This window comes from Psittacula echo, assembly GCF_963264785.1.
Source record: "Psittacula echo genome assembly, chromosome: 2".
Lineage (NCBI taxonomy): Eukaryota > Metazoa > Chordata > Aves > Psittaciformes > Psittacidae > Psittacula > Psittacula echo.
This window is the reverse complement of record NC_137737.1, coordinates 56,228,906-56,251,772: the sequence shown is the minus strand read 5'-3', so window position 1 is coordinate 56,251,772 and position 22,867 is coordinate 56,228,906. Positions and strand designations below refer to the sequence as shown.

General features: G+C 40.1%; 1 protein-coding gene across 2 annotated transcripts in view; it reads left to right on the top strand.

Moving 5' to 3' along the window:
- The window catches only part of CRHR2 (corticotropin releasing hormone receptor 2), a gene marked incomplete at both ends in the record, with an annotated part of 152,087 nt that overhangs the window by 67,220 nt on the left and 62,000 nt on the right, over window positions 1-22,867 (top strand). For both annotated transcript variants that reach the window (XM_080610096.1, XM_080610097.1), the window contains one exon: window positions 18,477-18,562. In XM_080610096.1, the coding sequence (XP_080466222.1) occupies window positions 18,477-18,562 (86 nt within the window). The remainder of the gene's footprint in view (window positions 1-18,476; window positions 18,563-22,867) is intronic.

The following is a 22,867-nucleotide window of genomic DNA, read 5'->3' as shown; positions in this document are numbered from 1 at the left end:
TGAGTGAGGAAAGCCTGTTTTACCTTGGCTTTAAAAGTGATAGGCTGCTGAGATGTGCTTTGAGAGCCATCATTGCTATGGAAGCAAAAGAGGAACCTTGTAGAATTCTTTAGGCATAGTTTATGATGGCTAATTAGACAGCCTTGCCAGACTGGCTGGGATGGTGGAGTAGCTAATTAGAGCTTATCACTATGAATCGTTATACCACATTTTGTTACTTTTATAAAAAACTTTGCTTCTTCTTTATTCCTGTCTTTCTGTCTTCTCCAGAGAGAAGGTCTGACCCAGACATGAAATTATATGCCTTCAGGGGTGACAAATACATTAGTGAATGAAAAACTGCAGGTCTTACAGAAGGTCTTTACCATTTTGAATTACTCTGAAAGGGAGATGATAGAGCAGCTGGAGAGAGACTGGGTCTCCCCGTTGTAGTATTTAAAAATAAAATTCATAGGGTAAAAACAGAAACCAACAGTGTTACAGCTCAACAGAACAGCACTTACTTAGTCTCTTGAGGCTCTGGTCCAAAGTCAACATTTCCAGTGGAAACTGCAAATGACTTCTTACTTTTACTGAAGATGCTTCAGGATTCAGATGTTCATTTGTGCAGCTGCAGAGGTTTTATGTTGCATTGCAGATTTTTTTTCATGTTTGCATTAAATTAAAAGTAGGTCCAAACTGTCAAGCTAAAATACTTTTCAATAATATTTTGTAGCTTTTCTGTACGTGCACATGAAGGTTGTATTGCCATAAAATGTAACTCACTGTTCTGTAAAGGCAGTCAAAGTTTCTCCCTAACTTTAAAAAAAAACCCCAAAAACCAGAAGCCACCTTTTAATTAATCTATCAAAGAAAAAAAGCTTCTTATCACCATTTCTATATTCCACATATGAGCCAGTACCTCATTGCTATTTTTGCAGATGAAGTCAAATCTGTGTTGCTTTCAAAAGCATTATAAATTTAAGACACCTTTTCATGCACTTCGGGTTATTTGAAGTCCAATGCAGTTTTTTATTCTAACTTTTTAATTTTATTTATTTTTAACGTCTTTGTTTTATTTTTTTGTATTTTATTTTTTTAATCTATTTTATTTTTCATTTTTTCTTCCTCTTCTACAGCACAGTTGCTCTTGGCAAATTTGGGATCTAAGGTTTTATGGTTTGGTACCAAGCAGAACATGAATTAAGCAATCCTCAGTGGATTCCTTGAATACCCAATGGTTAAATAGGGCACACTCAATTTGCACTCAAAGGGTTAATTTTGTGGTTGAAAGGGAAGTGGCACTGTGTATAAATGTTTCAATGTAAGAGAAGAATGTGTGAGTTCTCAGTAATGTTTTTCTTTTCATGCGAGAAAATCTATTGCCAAAGAAGGTAATAGGTGTCTGAATGGGAGAGTCTCATCTAAATGGAAGTGAATGCTGAGCACCGAACACTTCTTCTAGGTGAATAAGCACTTTCAAACACTTTTTACCTGATCTTATTGTTCTCTTTGTTGAATGAAAATGGTAAATCTTTTTAAAACCACTTTTTTTCCTTTTATTTTCTAAAACTCTTCTCGCATTCTCACTGTGAACAACCAGTCTTGGAGTCTGCTTTCCATGTCAGCCTGACAGGAAATCTGCAACTATTTAAAGAGCAAGCAAATTCAGCTATTGAATGATGAGAACTTTCTACCATATTCTTCCTTACTGTTCCTTATGCCTTGCTTTCCTCTTGCTTCTTTCTTTCCATCTTTTGTTTCCCTGATGCTACATTCATGCTTATTCATGTTTCCTTTGGAAACCACACTAGATTCTGAAGACTGATCTGGATTAGAAAAGCAAAAGCAAACAGACAAAAAAAAAAAAAAAAAAAAAAAAAGAAGCTTAATACCTCAAAGCCTCCATATTTTTATTGGTTATTTTCAGTCTGGATTCAACTTATAGTGCTTCTTCAGAATCCCTGGAGCCAGCGTTTTCCCTAGGCAGCTAGTACCTAAACCCTGTGGCTGATGAAACCAAGCAATTTTGGTTTGGAAAGCTTCAGTTCTAGAACTAAAGAGAAAGCCTTCAGAGTCAGCTCCAGAAAAAATAAAAAAAAAAAAAAAAAAAGGAAAGTGAAATATAGGGAAAGAAGGTTTTCTTTCTCGTTAATGTAGTCACCTTCCTTCCTCAGTTAGAACAAGCTCCTTTGTAATAATCACAGAAGTGGAAGGAGAGTTTTAGCCTTCTGGGGCAAGGGACTCATTTGGAAAACAGCACAAACAAGCGTGGGCTATAATATTCCTTTTTAGTATACATCCTCCAGTCTTGCAGGACTGGAGAAATTAAAGAATTAACATAAGATTAATGTCGTGTATGTAAAGTCACACATGTAACTGTTGAGAACTGGATGTGCAGCATTTGCATGGTGTGCAATGTTTTGTGCCAGCATGAAATGACTTAGCTGTCCATCCACTCCTCGTAGCCATGGAACTGTGTGGTGAATTAATCAAGGGAATACTCCTCTTCGCCAGTGTTGTTAGTACTTAGTTTGGACATTAGTTTTGGTGATACTTAGAGCATCACCAGCCTTCCTGTTTCAAATACTTCAGTACCTACAGATTCTGGGAAGTTTCTGTGCCTATTACATAGTTCTCTTCTGCTGGATTGAGCTAATTCCAATGGTGATCAAGGACCCACTGCACCACTTCTTTAAAGAGCATCTTCTCTTCCAGCACAGGTTTTGGGAGCACAATTTCTGTTCTCACTGTACACAAATCCGTACCCCTGTTTACTGAAATAGTTTGCAAATTTGCCATTGCCATGGAATCTTTGTAGCCTTTTGCCAGTAAAAGTCTGCCCATATGCTTCTTTATTAGCTTGACCAGCGCTGGGAGAGAAATACAAGGACATCTCTGAACAGTAGTCATGGTCTTCCTCTGAGGCAGGCTTCCACCAGAAGGTAGTTTGCATTCAGGGGATTGAATGCACTGTACCATTATAAGGATGGCTCTTGGCCTGATTTGAAGTCCTGACCCTTTTAATGGTAGGGCTTTATGAAGAACATCACAAACAGCAATGAGATCATATGTATATGGGTCTTATAAAGGTGTGCACAGTGATGCTGAAGCTGCCGCACAACGTTTGCCAGGCTATAGTGAATCCAAAACTATGTGGAATGGTTCAGAGATGGCCTACTAATCACTCCTAGTTTAACTGAGCTCAGGCTCTTGAGATTTGTCAGAGAGCTTAGCCAAGAAATGAAGCTGATGAAATGCTTTTCTTAGACTGTCACAGCATGTGCTGACAGCACCCATTATACAATATAAAATTAGAAGAGATTTTAAAATCCCCTTTCTCCCTCCTGTGCCGTTTCAAACCCCCAAGAGACAATAATTACCAGGTGATAAGAAGGCACCTTCCCACATAACAGCAGGTTTTCCACATGAGTGATGCATTGTATTAATAAGGTTATGTCAGGGGAACAGCCTCTTTTCCTTTTTTCCACCTGCCTGAGTTTTTGGAGATTATTAATGGTTTTCCTGGACAATAAGTGATCATTCAACTCCTTGAGCACAGAGGGGATTTCTTGTGAGGAGAAAGATCCCTTGTGTGGGGGCTGGAAGACATCCTGGGAAGCTGGACTGAAATGGAGACCAAGAAGCAGTGTAGACAGTCCCATCTTGCACTCAGAGTGCTAAGTGTGTATCTCTGATCTGCCTTTTTGATTCATAAGGTAGTGTGTGCAGAAAAATAACCCATATAGAATAATGTGGTCCCTCACAGTTCCCTCTCAACATCAATCTCATACTTTTTCACTTCCTTTTTGATACCATTTGCAAACCAGATTTCCTGGTATCTGTCCAGTGCTAGCATATATTAGATGAAATATTATTTCTCTTAGGTTTCTGATCTAGCTTAAAGTTTTGACACATGCTGTCCTAGAGGAAAGGATTTGCACATGAGTCATGTTTCATGTTACGTTTTGGGAAAGCATGCAAGTGTGGCAGTGTTTACAGCAAGGGAGGTAGTTAGATGAAGCGTAGGAAGGGGAGCCCTGAGTGGCTTAAGCAGTTGATGGACTTTCAAATTCAAGCTCTCACAAGTAGATACATTGTCAATGTAGCACACAGCGTACCTATGCAGTCAGCTAATGCCTGCTGCCCTTTTTATCAGATAAAACAGCTTTGGACACAGTGTTCTTCGTAGAATTGCTGTGTGTGGTTTATGCTATTTATTCAGTAAAGCTTTTGGCACTAGTTTCAAGGATGGGAAAACTCAGAGAGAGGGAGGCAAAACTGGAGCACAGGCCCAGTGTTCTTTAATTTCTTTAATGAAAGTTTCCTGTTTCTGATTGTGACCATGTAAGAAAGACAAGCTGGGTGATGCTTTTCTCCTGCAAAATGTTTTAATAAAGTTGTTTCTAAACTTATTGTACTCCCCAGTGGGAGAAGGAGGGTACTTACAGGGAGGTAAAATCTACAGAAAGTGTAGCATTGTTATTATCTGTAATATGACTGTAAGACTTAGAATTCCTGTTGTATTTCTCTGTATCTGCAAGGTCTTTACTTTCTCATATAAACAAACCTGATCTGTGATGCCTAAAGAAGTTAGTTATAACCTGTCACATCAGCAGTCATCTCCACAATCAAAATTCAGGCTCTTGATGTGGCAGAATATTTTGCTCATCCTGTAAAATAGTATGATTAGGGGGGATTTTGTGTTAAGAAGAATCGAGTTGACTTCACATAAATTGGTAGAACTTGCCCATTTTTATTCCCTTTTTGAAGTTAGATTTTTAGAAGGAGAATTGTGGCTCAGCAAAATGGGCTCATACCTGCCAGGAAGCATCTGGAATTTTTATGCTGTTATACCAGGTTTAATTGGCAGGCGTGACTTTGGCACATGGTCATATGTCTTGTGCTTCCAGCCTTATTTTTATTTTCTCTGTCTTGTAGACAGTCTGTTTCTTCCCTGTACCCCCCTGCTGCATATTTAGGCTTAAGGAAGACACGGTGCTTTCTGGCAACCCAACACAGCATAAGCCAACAGTAGTATATGTTGTGGTTTTGTCCAGACATCCTAAGGCATGCAAGTGTATGTGACAGGATCTGTCTGAATCATCCTGTAAGAGTGTAATTTTATAAAAGGCAGATAAAATGCTGGATCTATGATCTGGACTGGAGTTTGACATGAGGAAAAAAAAAAAAATCACTGTAAATCAAAACAACTCTTCTGGTTCCTAATGGAGTTATGTCATGTGTGATGTCTTATGTTCCTGGCTTGCTCTTATCTTCTGAGGGCCCTTGTCTCTCCTGGTTTTCTCTCACAGCCTCTGCTGTTGGACTGAGGTTTCATCCAAATTCCATGTTAAAAGGTATTCGAACCTTACCAGGCAAATATCCCATTAATAGGTGTGTTTTTGAATACAGTCCCATCCCAGCCACCACCTCCGTCTTTTCTCAACCGCCTTTCTCATTATTTTTGCAGAGCTCTGGGATCAGGTCAGGATTCCCACTGAATATTGACTGTGTGCTCCGTTGTGAACCATTCATGCAGCTTTGCTTATGTGATTGCAGCTGACATTTCATAAGGTCACCAAATTCCTGAATAAATTTCAGGCAGTGCAGGCTCTGTGAGAAGAGCATTGCCTCCCCACATTCCCACTTACCTCAGCAGAAATTAGAGGGAGGATGCACACTGGGACTTATGTACCTCAGCAGGCTGCACAAATTGTCTTCTCAAGTCATTTGTCCTAGAACTCTAGCCTTGGGTTTCTTTCCTTTCTCTCCCACTATTGTGTTAATCAGATCATAGTGTTTCTTAATTCCACAGTGCTTTACTACAGGTAATAAAGTACAGTTACACCTCTCATTGTCACTGCCATCTCTCTGCGTGTTCAGTAATTATGGCAAGTGACTAATTGAAATCTGAATTTCAAATAAGAGGCAATTACTGTAAAAATCAAACATCATTATCAGCCTGTGCCCTGACAGAAAGGGATTAGCCAGGGATTTTCATAGCTCTGTGCTCTCCTAGTGTATCAAATTGTGCTTCAGCCCTGGATAATGACTTTCCTCTTCCAGTCTTAGTGTTTCACAGAAATTCACTACTACTACAGAACAGTGGGAGAATTAGTGACTTGTTGGACTAACCAGTAGTGAGAGTCCTTTCTCAGGTTACGCCTTTCTCAGGTTACGCCTTTCTCACTCACGTGTTTTTTAGGTATCTATGTAGGTGGAAATTCTGGGCCATAGAATTTTTCCTAGTGATCCGTACGAACGCTATGATTGGCAGCCTGTGTTTCTTAAAGCAATTGCATCATCCAGACTCAAGTGAGGGAAGTCTTTAAAATACATATAGGAGTGAGTGTTCCACATACAATTACAGGCCCATCCAGGCAATTTTTTTGTTTAACCCAGACACTTAGATGTAGTTATCTGTATGAAGGTGCTTATGTGCTCCAGGTGGTTAAGTAAGTTCTCTCTGTTGTCAATATAGATGTAGTCAATGGAAGAACAATTCAGCACCGTAAAGTAAATGGCCACGGATCAGCTGAATCTGTCTGGACTGTGCTGGCCGCAATAACTAGGGGTCAATTCACTTTCTTAAACTTGGGAATCTAGTACTGTTTGGGTGGCCTGGATTGAGTGGATGCAGTGGACACCAAAGGCCATCTCAACTATTACTAGATGTCTTTAGCAGCATATATGTTATAACCTTCACTTACATATGAGCGTCTGCATCTTGACACTAGAATTTGTCTTGAGCTCAGTTTTATCAGTAGAAAGGAGTGTAAGAATAGCGTAAGCATGAAGAAAGACTGCTCTTGGGTGCTGTTTTAGTTTCTAGCAATCCAGGTTTCTGTGACTTGCTGAACTAAAAGTGATATCTGTGCATGTTAAATGTGACAAATGAGTATGAGACATGGCCTTTCACCGAAGATTAATTTGAATAGGTATATGTGAAAATGTTAAGCCCTTTGCAACAGGTTTTTTGGGAGTCAAATGAACTCTGGTTTCTGTTCAGCTAGAATGAAAATAGGGCTTTTTTGTTTGCTTGTGTCTTTCATGTGCTGAAAACCAAGTGAAGGGAAAAGGTGGTAATCTGAGGAATAATACGATACAGATTGCTTCCTAATCTCCCTCTTTCATCTTTCTGCTTAAAAATACATGCAGGTCTGAGTTGAAAACCATTTAGTTCTATGTGCATTCACATTTGCATCTGTGCTGTCTCAAGGAATTAGCTGCAAAGTGCCAACAGCCTTGGGAGGTTGCAGACGCGCCCTACATCTTCACATCTCAAGTTCAGCACAGTAACACCATACAGAAGAAAGTAACCTCCATTTGTTTTCCAAATTATGAACTTTGCATGCTGTGACAGGATATACTTTTAATTTCAGGCACTGCAGCAGTTTTTGATAGACATTGAAAAGGAGAGATTATTTTCCTTTTTACCCTTTCTTAGTGCTTTTGACAAATGTGGCCCAAACTCTGTCATGTCAATCAGTATGAGGGAAAACTGTGCACTTGCATGTTTATGAAAGCAGGATTAACTGAGCAGTTATCAAATGCAGGTGAGCTGTTCACTTGTCTCTCCCTGTCTTCTTGGTGTTCCCTCAGTTGTTTCAGTAACAGCATGAGCCTGGCATTTCAGAACAAGATTCTCCTTAATCACAAGCTATGAAATAGCTTCCCAGGGAAATTAATGGCATATAAGGATAATAATTATAGAAATTAATAATAATCCTCTTTTGTTGAATGATTAATAGCCGGGTTACAACAGGAGCTATAAGGAGATGTGACAAAGAGAGCAGCTTCCAGGATAATTCCCAATCATCCTTCTGAGGAGTGATTGTTCTGGGAAAAGGAAACTCTTCGGAGATTGCCTGCCACAGTCCACCTGAGTCCTGACACAATTCAAAATGAAGCTGTGAAGAAACAGAATATGCATTATCAAAGAGGCATATTTTACGGAGCAGTTTTTGTTAACCCTGGAGCAATTAAGAGTTGTGTTTGTATTTCCTGAAGTGAACTGTGTGGGCTTGACTTGCAAGGGATTGGAAATTCAAAAAGAATGTGTACTTTCTTTTGTTTATAGTTATGTTGACAGGTATTTCATTGAACAAAGTTAAAAAGAGCTGCTTTTCTGACAGCTTTGCAGTGTTCAGTCTATGGGATCTTTCTTAAGGTGCTAAAATGGCAATGCTTGCTGCCACGCAGCTCAGCCTAGGGCAAGAGTGACCTGCTGAGTGCAGTGGAGATACATCAGGATCAGAAACTTCGCATTACTGAGGTTAGTCATAGCGGTGTGGAGAAAAGAGGTAGGGGCACAGAGGCCAGGCTGTGGGACCTGGAATCAGCTGTTAGTAAGAAGGTGAAAGCACAGCCCAACATCTAGCCACAGCTCAGCAGTGAGGCGCGTATCAGAAATGAGAACAAAGGAACAGCTGGCTGGCCCAGGAAGGAGGTACATGTGGCATCCAGGTCTCAGTAGGGTTTGCGGTGAATGGGGCAACACATCAAATAGCTTTCTATCCAGTCTCTTTAGGAGGCAGCCAGGGGTTGCCTGGAAAAGACTTAATAAAGGATGATTCCTGAACCTCAGCACTTAGGTGACAAACAGGAGAGAGAGAGAGAGAAAGAAAGAGGTACAGACAAACACAGCTGTATACCTGGGATGCCCTTTTATTCTCTAAAGTCTAGCAAGCATTAGACCTCCTCTGCTTGTCTAAGGAAAGTTGTGTTCGGAAGTGGATCTGTGTAAGGCAGGGCACAAAGGTATGAACAAGATTATAGGTATGCCTAAGGGAGTATGCCTTGGGATAGAAATCCAGATATGTTTTTCTCAACTGAAGAAGTCTGAAGGACTTAGAAGCTTCTAAAAGGTTCTGTTCCCGCCTTTGTTTTTGATGTCTTACATGACCTGGGTGAATCACTTGAGGTTTTTAGCAGATAGGAAATCAATTCAGAAAGTGATGATAATTAGACTGCTTGAGCTTCTCATAAAGCCTTTTAGGACTTCTTGGCAAAGGAAAACAATAGAAATCTGAGCAAAAGTTTTTTTAATATGTATGAAAGCCTGAAAAAGCATCAGGTTGGTGAGCTAGACAGAGCAGAAGTCAGAATTTTTTTTCCTAGGATAGTATTTCTTGCCTAAAGTATTATTTAGCTGCCTTCCAAGACGCTCCTATAAGTGCATTATAATTCTATAAAGCAGAAAAAAACCCAACAAAAACAAGAAAAAAAACCAACCATGACATCAAGAAAATCTCTCTCTGCCAAAAGCTTGGCTTTCAGGATGATGTTGTTTAATGTACAAAGTAATAAACATTGATTGGATAACTGTTCTTTCCTCTATTTTATTTTTTTTTCCCCTGAATACTCCCCATTCACAAATAAAGTTTGTGAAGAGAGACTTTTCTTTTCAATCTCATGGATGTCTGACTGCTGTTATAATTATACCACTGTCACTTATGATTTCTAGAAATAGTAACCAGTGTGCTGGTGCATTGTGAATCCTACCCGACTCTAGCTTGTCACTGCAACATCAGAAGAAACCCACCAAAGAGGAAGGATGGCACATGAATAATTTATAGCCCTGTGATTCAGCCCCTATTTTGAGAGACTTGCTGTTTTCTAAGCCTTTGAAAAATGGCTAAGAATAGCATACACATGAAATGATTTATCCTTTATGCAACGCAGGTTTTTTCTGTCTCATTTGATCTGACATGGCTTAGTGTGAGCTGTCCCTGCCCATGGCAGGGGGGTTGGAACGAGATGATCTTAAGGTCTTTTCCAACCCTAACTATTCTATGATTCTATGAAATCTAAGCAGCCAATCTAAGAAATATGTATCATGCAGTTCCTGTTGGATTTACTGGGGATCATGGTGGATAAGTACCCAAGAGAAAAATTTTTGCTTAATATGAAGCAAAGTGTCTTATTTTGAACATTAAATGAATAAAAATTATTTGGAGGAGACACTGGGAGAATCTCACAATATCCCAGTGATTAGGACACTCTGAAAGAAAGGAATCCATTGAACTGGTTTCAAGTTCCTCCTGAAGTCCAGCAGTGGAACTTGACTAACTTATAGGCTACAGTGTTCAGTGCTGGAATATATTGTTTTGTTTTGGCTTACTCCTGTGTTCTTGGAATTTTTCTAAAATTTTCCACTGGTAAACTTAGCATAAATACCTCCATGATTTGGGCATCATTGCCTGGCTGCTCCACAGCCACTTTGCTGTGCCCTGAAGCCACTGTAGGGACTGGTAAGGTGTACTGAACAAGAGTTGTTACAGGTTGATACTCTAAAATTACAAGGTTGAACTCTTCCTGTGGTAAATATGCAGGCCTAACCTACCCCAGAAAAGAAGACAAGTTATTCAGCTTGGTCAGAGGGCAGTACAGAGGAGAAAAGAGTTTAACAGATGTCTTAAAAGGGAGGAAAAGTTGTTTAGGACATCAACAAAAACATTCCCAGTGGAGAGATTTAATAGGCTGTCTGAAATGGTTTTGCAAAGCAATTACTAGAAATTCCTGGGGCTTACACTTTTTAATCTACTCTGAACAAATCCAGTTGGTAGGGAGATGGACAACAGGTAACCCACTGTGCTCTTTCAGTTATTTGCTGCATCTGTGATTATCTGAGATTGGCATAGTCACTGCAAACTGCACTTTTCAAAACTCTGTGCTTTCTAGGGAGTTTGTTCAGTGGGGGTTCTGGTTTTCTGATTGATGGACCCTTCCTTTCAGCTCGGCTGACATCTAACATGGATCAGCAGGTTTTCAAAACAGTCAGATACCCTTAGCTGTGCACAGCTCAGAACTTAACAGACTGTTTTATTTATTTTTCATTTGCATATTTATTCCATTCACTCCAGTAGCAGATGAACTTGTCTCAGGATTATAGGCCATTCTCTATGTGGGATCCAGGATGAAGGCATGTATAGTTAGAGGAGGCAGATTTCCATTTTAATGACAACTGGAAATGTAAGCCTTGTCAGAAGGTCATCTACATGAGACATGGCAAGATGAATAAAATCCTTTTCAAAGCTAGCTTAGTTCCAGTTGTCAAGGACAAGATCCCTTAGAATACTGCCTGCATGCAGTGTCTGGAGTTATCTTTCACCCCCTAATGACTGGAAGGATGTGGTTAACTTCCTGCTGAGAATTACATCCACTTATCTTTACCCTGTGTTCCAGTCTCTTGTTTGTTTCATGCTTTTAGTGAACTTTTACTGACTAAACACAAGCCTGCCAGCAGGTCAATCTATACAGATTGAGTTACCACTACCTGGAGGGCTTTATGTTCTTCAACAGTGTCAATAAAATAAAATTAAAAAACTGAAAAAAAGAAAACCACTCATCAAATACTCCTCTTGGCATATTCTATTCAGAAATGCAACATCATCTGCTGTTAGAAATGAAATTAAGATCAAGGTTTCACCTCTCATACTGATGTAAAGCACTGAATCTAAGATGTGTTTTAAAATTGTTCCAGAGGATAATAGTGTCCTGTTAATAACAGATCACAGGTTCGTTGAGGTTGGAAGGGAGAGCTGGAGTTCATCTAGTCCAAGCCTCCTGCTGCGGCAGGGCCACCTAGAGCCAGTTGCCCAGGACTCTGTCCAGATGATTTTTAAATATCTCCAAGGATGGAGGCTCCACAACCTCCCTGAACAACCTGTTTCAGTGCTCAGTCACCTTCATAGTAAAAATGTGTTTCCTGAGGTCCAGATAGAACCTCCTGTGTTTCAGTTTGTGCCTGTGGCCTCTGGTCACTGGGCACCAATGAAAAGAGCCTGAATCCATCCTTTTTGCACTTTCCCTTCAGGTATTTATATACATTAATAAGATTACCCCCTAAACCTTTTGTTCTCTAGGCTGAACATTTCCAGCTTTCTTAGCCTTTCCCCATATGTGAGATGCTCCAGTCTCTTAATCACCATGTGGCCATCTGTCAAAGCTCTTCCCAGTATGTCCTTGTGTCTCTTTTACTGGGGATCCCAGAACTGGAGACAGTTCTCCAGAGGTGGCCTCATCAGGCCCTCTGGACCTTGCCATTTGGCCAATTTGCAGTACACCTATTAGTACAGCTTTTGTAGCTGCTCTGTGTTTGTGTGTACTTTTGTTGTCTGGTGTTATCAGTATCTTAAGTATAATCTTCATGAAAACACTTGCAGTTTTGAAGCAGTCAGTTATACCGAATACTAGGGCTTACCACAGTCATCTAAATTCAGTGGTTTCTAAGTTGCAGAAAAATTAGTTGGGATGACAAATGTTGACTCTTGCTGCTCCATTTGCTGGTTAGATGCAGCACTGAGGTCTTTTTGGATGAGTCCCAAGTCTCCTCTTGTTGGGGAGAAATTAATATTGCGTGAGTTTAGATGGCCAAAAGTCATACTGCTGTTCTGGGATAAAGGTCTCTGAGCTTATTGGTGAAAAACTGCTTGTGTCTCTGCAAGTTTTCCTAGAGCTAGTGTTGTGATACCAGTATTGAGTGGCAGGGGTGCTGAAGAGGGTTATGGACAAAGCTGTAAACAGAGTTTGGATGTCTCCCCCTTTATAAAACACCAGCTGTCCTGAATGTGCAGAGTCCTTCAAAAAGAACCAAAAAACCTCTGCAAGCTTCTCTCATGTCCTTCCATGTCAGGTCAAAATTGTTACCCATTATTATTGGTTTATGGGGTGTTTGGGGATACAATTGTAAATCTGGGTTGATCCCAGATTAATTTTTTATTTTTAAATAATTAAAATATTTATTTTTAAATAAAGCTTCTCTTTATTTAAACAATAGATATGCTGCGGTTTCTTAAAAATTTTGTTTGCTGACAAGCAGACAGAGCTTTGATATCATGCTCAATTTTTGGATAAATGCAACACTATTTTTCTTCTCCGTTCAAAGAACTTTTGATCTCCACCTTGGAGTTTCTCAGTTGTTCTTAAATGATTATACTCCACTAAGGAAAGATCAAGTTTGCTATGGTAGTATGTATATGTATGTGGGTATATATAAACAATCACATACGAGCGAAACATTTCTATAGTTACTTGATTGTTTCTCTGGCTTTATTCAGAGAAGAGCCATAAGAAAATGGACTGAGCTGGGCACACCTTTCCCAAAGTCTGGAGTTGGGGAGATTTGGCACCGTTTTGCTACCTACAGTGTCCTCACTACACCACTCATTCCTGAATGCTTACCAGCAGGAAGTCATTTCTGAGGGTCCTCTGAAATCTGCAGTGATATAAGTTTTCTGCTCACTGCAGGGACTCTGAAGGACTACTTAAGCTAAGAGTGAACAGTGACTTATAACAAAGACTTTATGAAGTGGGTTGGACCAGTCTTGTTCACTAGGAGTTTGCAGTAAGCATTGCTTTTAAAATAGCTTTATACATCGAAGAGTCCCTGTTCCTGCTGTGGGTGGCTGGTTACTATAAGGAACAGGGTTTCCCAGTTCTGTTCCTGCCAGTGCTTTGTTGGAGTTATGCTCAGATCTTTTACCTACCTTTTTGTGATGTGATACAAAGTTTTTTCAGAAAGGGAGATCCCTTTTTCATAATTTTAGAGCCTATGAGAACTGCAAATGTTGGTACTTATGTAGTCTTTGTATATGTGCGTCTATAGTGTGTATGGAGGTGAAATATTGGCTGTAGAATTAAGACCTGGCACAGCAGCCACCACTACAAAGCAGGAACAGTAGTGAAAAGCAGTGCAGTACACTGTCTGAGAGGCTCTTAATTGCTGCATTTGACTCTGGGAATACTGCCATTGCTGTCATTTGCTTTATTGATAGCATATGACTGTGATTAGCATGACTGAATCAGCCCTTAGAGGAAATATGAAAATGCATATGTTATGCTGGCTGGCCTGGATGGGATGAAATACATTTTCTGGAAGCTAGCAACCTGAGTGACAGTCTGAGCCCTACTGCATATTGCTTTCTATTCAGGGAGTTCCCTATTACCTCTTTGCCTGTCCCCTGAACTGATCATTAAGCAGAAGCAGTCAAGGGCCGTAAATGTTGCTAATAATCTACAACAAAAGAGAATCAACATTTTCAAAGTCAAAGAAAAGGCCATAGACTGAAGCATAGAAATGAGTATTGGATGATGTGTCAAAATCTATGTATATAACGGCCGTGTGTTGCCTGTGTCATCATGAGTCATCTACTGCTTACTGTTCACTTTCATCAAGATTAAATCTGCTGGTACAGTTGTATTATACAAGTGCGGGTGCACACACAGCACAAATAACCACAAGTTATGACCACTAAAAATCTCTATTTGTGTATTTGTTCTTTAGAATAAAGTCAGTAAGGAAGGAGAAATTATAATAATAGAAAGTATACTGAATGCTTCAGTATGCCATTTGTCTAAGAAAATGAAAATTGTCACCTTTTTTTTCTTTAATTGTTTATCTAGGAAGAAAAGAAATACCGCTAGTAGCTCTTGCTAGCTATTGTTGCCCTAGAAAGATCATGTAAGTGTTCTTTTCTTCCTGGGTGCTCATTGTTTCTACAGTGGAGTTCTCCATCATGATTCTTCCATTTTCTCTTTAGTTTTCATGACAATCAATCATTAAGAAAAGCTGAACTTGATCCAGTTTCTTTCTGTACACAGTGCTTTAAAGCAAAGAGCAAGAATACTTCTGACACAAAGCACATTAAGCCCAGTTCTCACTGGAAAACCAGGTGAGAAAGAATATTCTTCAGCATGTTCAATCAAAAAAGAGATCATAGAATTCTCTTAGTGAGATCACCAACTGTTGGTTTCCCTCTTCTCTTCCTTTACATATTCTGAAGCTGGGGGACATATACCTTCTATTGCTGCCTTTCATAAAACCAATGTCTCTGTCATCTTTTTGGCATCTCTCTGCTGCTTTGATCACTGCTGCAACTCTGCATGTTCCAGTGACTCAGCCTGTCACTGAGTCCAGTCTGTTATTTCTTCATCTTCTCTGTGTTGCTTTGACAGTAAGTAGGGATGCTGTGAAGCAGCTGTTCACTGCTATGAAAAAGAATATGGTGATTATTTGAAGTTGCCATTGATTTATCTGGGGTCTTCTGTGCAGAGATATACAACCACACATGGGAAGTTCAGCACATACCAGATGTGATTTTCCTTCTCAAGAGTAAAATTTTTCACTTTGAGAACAATCTAACATTGGAAGAATCTCCCCAGGGAAGTGGTGGGTTCCCCAACACTGGGCACTTTTAAGATTCAGCTGAACAGGGTGCAGGGACATCCAGTCCAGGTCATGCTTTGCCTAGAAAAGGTTGGACCAGATGTCTTGAGGTCCCTTACAACCTGGTATTCTGTCATTCTGTGACTGTCTCTGAATGCAGCAAGACTCTGTCCAGTGCATATGTGATTGGCCCAATGTGCTCAAGAAATGCTAAACTTACCCTATGCCTTGGGATTCATCTGTGTATGAACAAGAGCTTTTCTTGCAGGTGCCTGCAGTGACTATCTTACCCTCTGATATTACCTCTCTCACTAAATCATGATTCTATTATTCTTCTTTAAAGCACTATGTAAAATATCTGTATTATGTTAAAATAGATATGTGAAAATATATTCAGTATGACCACAAGCTTGTTTCCAAGTGCCTGCTAGAACTAATGCTGTAAGAAGAAAGAAGACCTTTGCTTTAGGTTATAAATTCCTTATGATTACTAATGTTTGGAATGAGACATTCCCAGAAGTCAGATCTACTTGCTGCTTTTGTTTCCAAGAAGTGGCTGATACTGGAGGAGACTCTAAACTAGAGAAATTGAGAGTTTAATTTTTATCCTCGTCTTGTTCACATGTTCACCATGTAAGAGATCTGGTGGGACAGCTCGTAAACCCAGATCACTGTTTCTCAAATAACTGCTTTGATGTGGATATTGTATAGGATTCCTGAAGGAGAGCTCAGAGGCACATTTTATGGCTGCTGGTACTTTATGGGTCCTGGTATCCTAAGTGGAAAGGTTATATATCAAAATAGAGGTGCAAATGAATGGTATTCATGAAACTCGGTCTTGCTTTTATGATCTGTTCTCTAATACCTGTTCTGGGTAGTAACATGAGGCACATCTTTTACTTTAAAGAAGGTTATAATGAGCAAGGAAAATGTAGTGCAAAAGACAGAGGCATCAGGGCATCATAAGGTAAAATACATGGTTTGTGATGGTTCACAGTTCTGCCATGGTCCTGACAGGTCATTTTCCAGAAGTCATGGACACGTGTTATGCTTCCCTTTCTGTACTAAATAGAAATAACAATGAAAAGAGCAGAGGAAAAAGTGGATAGGGGGAGCACCCCTAAAATTTACTTTCTTTCTCAACTACGTGAATTCTTTTAAGAGAGCTTTGGTATCAAATGGGTCTTGTTTCCCTAGTTTTGACACTCCCCCTCTCTTTCACCCTACTTCAAGCTATTTTTACTTTCTGTCAATTTCTCATCTAGAGAGAAATCAGAAAAAGAAGGGTGATTTTCTTTTTACAGGGATAAGTAAGTGCTTGATTCAAATGCACCTCTCCCTTTCAGGTACTGGTGTAGCTCCAGTTGTACATTTTAAGTGTTGACTATGTTTGTGGTCTCCACACCCAAGCTGGAAAGAACTGGGGAGGGAAAGGAAGAGTCAATGAATAAAATTAGAGTTTCATATAATCACTATCCTGGAAGTGGTATTCAACATATGACTAAGCACCAAACTTTCCCACTCTGGAGAGTCAGACGTATACTACAGAGACCAAAATCAGCAACCATTTGGCAGAGAGATCTTCAGCACTGGCCAAAAGCAGGGGCCAAATACAAGGGCTTTTAGGGATGGAGCTCAGATCCAGCCAGCTGAATCCCACTCAGACCTGGTCTCAGAGAAAAGAGAGTAAAAGATGCCCTGACATACATTTAGCTTGAGATACTGAAGAATAATTAACACAACAGTGAGGAAAGAAATCTAGTCATTTGCTTACCCTTCAGGGCAAAATTGCATGAGAAAAATAGCATGGAAATGGCAGTTTATACCTGATTTTCCAGTAAGAAAGAGAAGGAAATGTGTGAATTTGTGACAGAAATGGAAACTGAAGTCCTTAACATCTAGCATGAGTTCCTGTAGTTGGTATGTTACCAGTCATTTTATTTTATTATTTTGGCCTTCTCACTCCAAAAAGAAAGAGCAAAAAAATGCAAATAGACAACAGCAACAAAAAATTCATCAATCTGTATGGATATGGTATAATCTGGAACATCTAGGTGAACTGTTACTTGTTACTTTCCATGTGGACTTTCCTTCATGTGTCCCAAGACAAAGCACCTTTTCAAAACTATTTTTACCTTTTTCAAAGGTTGTTGTCAGCAGCACTTTAAGAAATATTCAGTATGATGCTTTTATTTGACATGCTATTTTCCTAATGGTTGGTGCTGAACTAGCACTGAATGACCATGGCAAAGGCCCAAGAAGAAGTTGGGTAAAGGGCAGCAAGAACATCAGGAAGAGTTCGCTAGGAAGTTGCCTGTATGTGTCCTTTGGGGATCTTTCTGAATTTCCTGTTTTATTTTAATTCTCTTGTTTCTAAGATACAGTTCAAAATAAGCATGGAAGTAACCCTATTGCTTGGGATTACATGTACTTTTGATGAGTGCAGGAAGGTAGTTTGTACAGCAATGCTGCATAGTTTTCTCTCTGAGTTCCTTGGGATAAAGAGGAGTGCTTGTGAAAAACTGAATTCCCCTCCTCTCCCAAAGTATTTCTACATGCCACTCCCAGAGTTCCTCAGGGTGACGTTGCAATTGGACATGAAATCCCTCTGCTTCAGTAAAGTAGTTTGTAAAGTAACTTATATTCTGGGAGAACTGGCACATTGGAAGAACATCGGAAGAGATTTGTTTTTCACAGACAATGGGTGAACACATCCTAACCTAAGGTGTACCAGTTCCTGAAATCTTTCCAGAGACATCCTTGTGTGGCTTTCCCAACCTGCCTGCCCAGGGCTGGGCAGTGTGGTTATCTTGTTCCTTCAGGTTCTTCACAGAAGTTTTACCCATAATGTTGTTGCATAGGAAGACTCTAGAAAATTAGTATCTCCAGGAGCATTTCTTATAGTTACAGTTTTTAAATGAGAGGAGAGTAGAGCAGTAAGTTTACCATACAGATACCATTCACCTACGTGGAGCACTAAAGACCTAAATATCTCTGCTCATTTTTAATACAAAATTTAACTCTTTTTAAAAAACTATCACATTAAGCTTTCTCTTGCAAAATTATTCTCACAGCTTTGCTGTCTTCTGAACCCATATGCTGTAAGAAAACATTATCAGTAAGTATCTTAAATACTTGTTGTCTCTAGATGTGTTTACACCCTTTATTTCTGCTCTCCTCAGCAGGCTATTCTAATCCTCACAGAGGTTTGATTTGCCTCATGATTAATCTGTTCTGTTAACGTTTTCTTAAATCCATGAAATTGTTAGGCTGTTTAAAGATCAGCACAGAGTGTTCATCTCTCTTTTGTTTTGGTCTGTACCAGGAAATGCCTACAGAGAATGCTTGGGCAATGGGACATGGGCTTCCAAGATAAACTACTCTCAGTGCGAGCCTATTCTGGATGACAAGGTCTGTATTTTTCTCTTCATTCTTCTTAATGACATTTCACAGCATACATGAATGCAAAGCTAAGTTTAAGGTTAACCTACTAATTTGGGATTTCTGGGGCTGATTCCATTTCTATCTGTGCAAAAAATCCTCCCTGTGAATTCAGGCAAAACACTTATCCTCTTTCCATATCCCCTACTCACATGGTTTTTACAAAATGGTGCTTTATTACACTCTATCCCTGATGATGTGTGCTTATGCAGATACCTCCTATCTTTGTTCAAAGCCTACAGCTGCTACAGTAAATGTTAGTAATAATAAGACCAAAAGCTTTTTTGGCACTGAAAAATAAGCTTTCACGAGCTGGTTTCACCCTGTACCAGTCCTAAGGTCTCATCAACAACTGGCCTCTCTAGATCTCAATAACATTTTTCCTTCAGCAAATATGTAACAGCACAGCAACAGAAAAATACATAAAAAACAGACTCAGGTCCTAGATGTCTTTTAAAAGATTGAGCTAGTCTTGCATTATATAGGAGTTTACAGAATGAAATTAGCATATAGGGTTAAGCTCCTTCTGAAAGGCTGCAAGCAATTACGCAAAGTCCCTTTGTTGTCAAATGTCTGAGCTTTTCTTGGAAGCATCATGAACATTAGTCCTCACACAGTTTAAGCCTTGAAGCCCTCATGCCATGTTGCTTTCTCTTGTTTTGAGTACTATGGTGGGACATAAGCATACATGGGCTCTGTGCTATCTGCCAGGAGTGACTTTCCCCTCTAAGAACCAGGATGGAGACCAGCAGCTCAGGCTTGTTTATGTTGTGGGGTTCATTACACTCATTCTATCATTAGAGTTGTACCATGCCAGTTGCAAATGGAGAGGAGGAAGACAGGGTCTTACCTGCTGAATGCTGCTTGCAGAGCTAATCCAGATTTAGTACTCGGGAACTATCTGGACTAGTGCTGTACCCAAAGCAGTAATGATGTGCTTTGGCTGTGGCCCAGCATCCATCCTGTAAGATCCATGTTGTTGCTGAATGTGGGCTTTGACAAGTGAATCGAAAAACACATAACTACACACCAGCTGCTGAGGAGGGCCTATTCATGCCCACTGGCTAGGTAATTTGGTGATAGGCCACCTCCCACCCTCTATTACTAGAAATAATTTTTTTTTTTTCTATTACTAGAAATAAATTATAGAAAAAAATTATTCTAGAAAGTAAGAAAAAATGTACCAGTACATGACTGCCATCCAGAGGGACTGATACATGTTCAAGGTGGTATAGCATAGTGGAGAGGCTCCCATGGCAATTTAAGCTGATTTAAGTTGGGATCACTCCAGTGCAGCCCCTCTTTACATTTCTTTCCCACTTAGAATTAAAAACTTTTTGATGGGTCATTTTTCAGATGCATCAGTTCCCTAAACTATCTATCTTATTGCATTATTGCTGCAGTGCTGGGGCCAGCACAAGCAAGGGGAGTGAAAATGTGGTTGTTGTTGAGCAAAACAGCAGAACATGGTATCAGACCATCTCTGACTGAAATGGGTTTGCATTTCTGAAACCACCCTCTCAAAAATGAGCAAGATGGGGTGTGTGTAGCAGCTAGTGCTGATTTAGAGAATGGGGAACAGAGATGAGTGAAAATCTTTCATGAGCTTTAACTGGTATGGGAAGCCTGGGCCTGATGGTAGCAGTGTGCTCTACCAGCTCAGGAAAATGCTACTGTGTTTTAATGACAGTCTTTATGTGTTTGTCTGCATGACTCTAACAGTTGCTGTCTCTGCACAAGCAAATACAGACGAGTTTTATTTGAGGAGGCTGGAGAAGTGTTGCGACTAGAGGACAGGATCAGTTCCTTTACTCTGTTTTTCTTTTAAAAACTTTGCAGCTATGGTGATAGCTTAAAACTCTTTAAATAGCATGTTCCTTAAGCAGGTGAAAGTACAGATGTTCCCCCACCCTTGTTTGCAAAAGCTTAAAATCTAATTTCTTAGATGTTTAAAGATTTGCAACAAGCTTTGCAAATATTAATATTTGTGAATATTTTTTAAATCTCTACATAATGCTCAGTGTTATGGATGAATACTTGGCTTGCTTTGTGATCCTCCCCAAAAAAAAAAAAAAGACAGAAAAAGACAAATCCTCCTAGATTTCCTAATCTTTCATTTTGATTAAAGGTGAGATGCAAGCATGCATGTGTGTCCATTGTTATTTATTGACTGTTCCTAGCAGATGATAAGCATCATCCAGGAGGTATGCCCTGTGTTTCGTGTTTATTTTTAACACAGAAAACAACACTACTTTCAGTTCTTTAGCATTCACAGGCAGAGTGCTAAAGAACTACGTGGTTTGACTTCAAATGCAGTGATTGATACCTGGGACAGGAACAGGACTTCTCAAGACCAACCCCATGTCCAAGGCTACATGCTTTATCACATAGTATTGATAATGTAGCAAGGGAAATTTCAGTTTTCAGTGGTGGGTCAGTCTTGGGGGACATAAGGTCCTGTAACATGCATTCACTGGGTTACATTAACACATCATTGCTTTACTTGTGGTCAAGACCTGTGGCAGTAGCTGATAAAGCTGTGCTCTGGGACTGCTTTGGCCCTAGATTACTACTTTGGTTAGGAATGTAGTTAGACAGTGTAGCTTAAAATGCCCCAGTGTGTGTCTCTGTGCATCTGGCAGGTGTGACACAGGCCTTCTGGAATGCGTGTGTCCTTCAGCAGCAGCAGCGATTGGAGGTCAGTCACCAGGACCAACTAAGAAGCACAGTCTCCTGAGTGCACTTCAGAGGGCAATAGGTGCCTCTGTGTATGTAACTATTTCTAGCCTTTGCTTCACATATTAGTTCAGATATTGGGTAGATACCCAAATGTAGGTGTCCTAATGCCAGACTGGATCCCATCCTCTGAACAACCAGTTAGCTCCTTCTCCAGGTACTGGAATCAGGTATAGAAATCATTCTGATCCAACTTGCTGTTTGATTGCATAATGTGTGACAAATGGAAAGCTTCTATTCAGCCTACAAGCTCCTGTGTCAAAGGAACCTTTACTGCATCTGGCACAAATCTGTGTTCTTTTTAGAAGAAGTCTCAGGCAGTAACAAATATATCTTAGCCTCCAAAAAGAGCTATAAATTAGGTTCTTTGGTCTTGTCTATGTGGTCTGTGGCATCTGTATATGAATTTGGTTCTCCTAATGTTTTGAAGTGGCTTCAAGCTGTGTAGCTGAGTTAGTTAGCACCACGCTGGGCTTAAGCTAATGTATCCTACTTAGGAGCACAGTCACATTAGCCACAGATAGCCAGCTTCCAGCTGGCAAGGAGCAGGAAAGCAGTGAACTCAGAGGAATCCTGGGTGACAAAGATAGTTCCCAGTTGCCTCTGGAAATCTTTGGAGAGAGATATGGTGCTTTTAAACTCTTCTGGTGGTGAGATCATTCTGACAACAGGAAGAAATCTAATCTAAAGTGACTGATCTGGAAATGGAGTGCAGAGCCTCACAGGAAGGCGTGACCTGTAAACACTGGCAGGACCTGTCAGGAAGTTCTGTTAAAAGGAGGAAGATCCTTGTCATCTGGAGAGCTAAGAGTGTTGTCATTATGTGGTTATTAGCTCAAATAATTGGCTGATTAGGTTTGGACAGGTGAACAGTCATGTCCTAGCCAAAACAAAGGGAAAAAGTCCTCTAGGCAGGATGACTCCATCATTAGCCTGAAATGTGGCTGTAGGGAGCCCAGTGTGCTTTAGATTTTTAAAGCTGTTGCAGGTAAAGACATAAAGCTGGGCTTCCTCAGTTTACCTGGTAGAAGCTGGCTGGAAGATAACTCTGTGCTGTCTCATATAACATGATTGTCATGCATAAGGTATGGCATGGAGGAGGACTTCAGTGATGTGTCCTTCTGTGGTCCAAGAGTAAGATTATTACTGCTTTTCTATCTGCTTTCTAATGTAATGACCCTCCTCCTAAGCCTGAACAGGATTTAAACCTACATTTTAGTGAAGTGATCCACCTTCCTGAAAGCAAAGGAATATTGTGTGACAGTAGAAGGTTGTTACCATTTCAAATGTATTGGTCTTCAAGAGGGTGAGACAAAGAGTTATGCAAGTAGTTTACATGAACTGAGCTTTGGCCACCACATGACTGATTCTGGGCATGTGTTTTTCAGCCCTGAAGGTGTTGCCTCCAGTTCTACCAGAGATGCAGATTGCACGTAGGCTGGTGGAAAGTGATCTTGCCACCCTGACAGCTTAGTTTTTCAGAGGCATTGAGGCAGTTCTTGTTTCTATGGTATTTGTATTTGCCTTCAGGAAACCTTG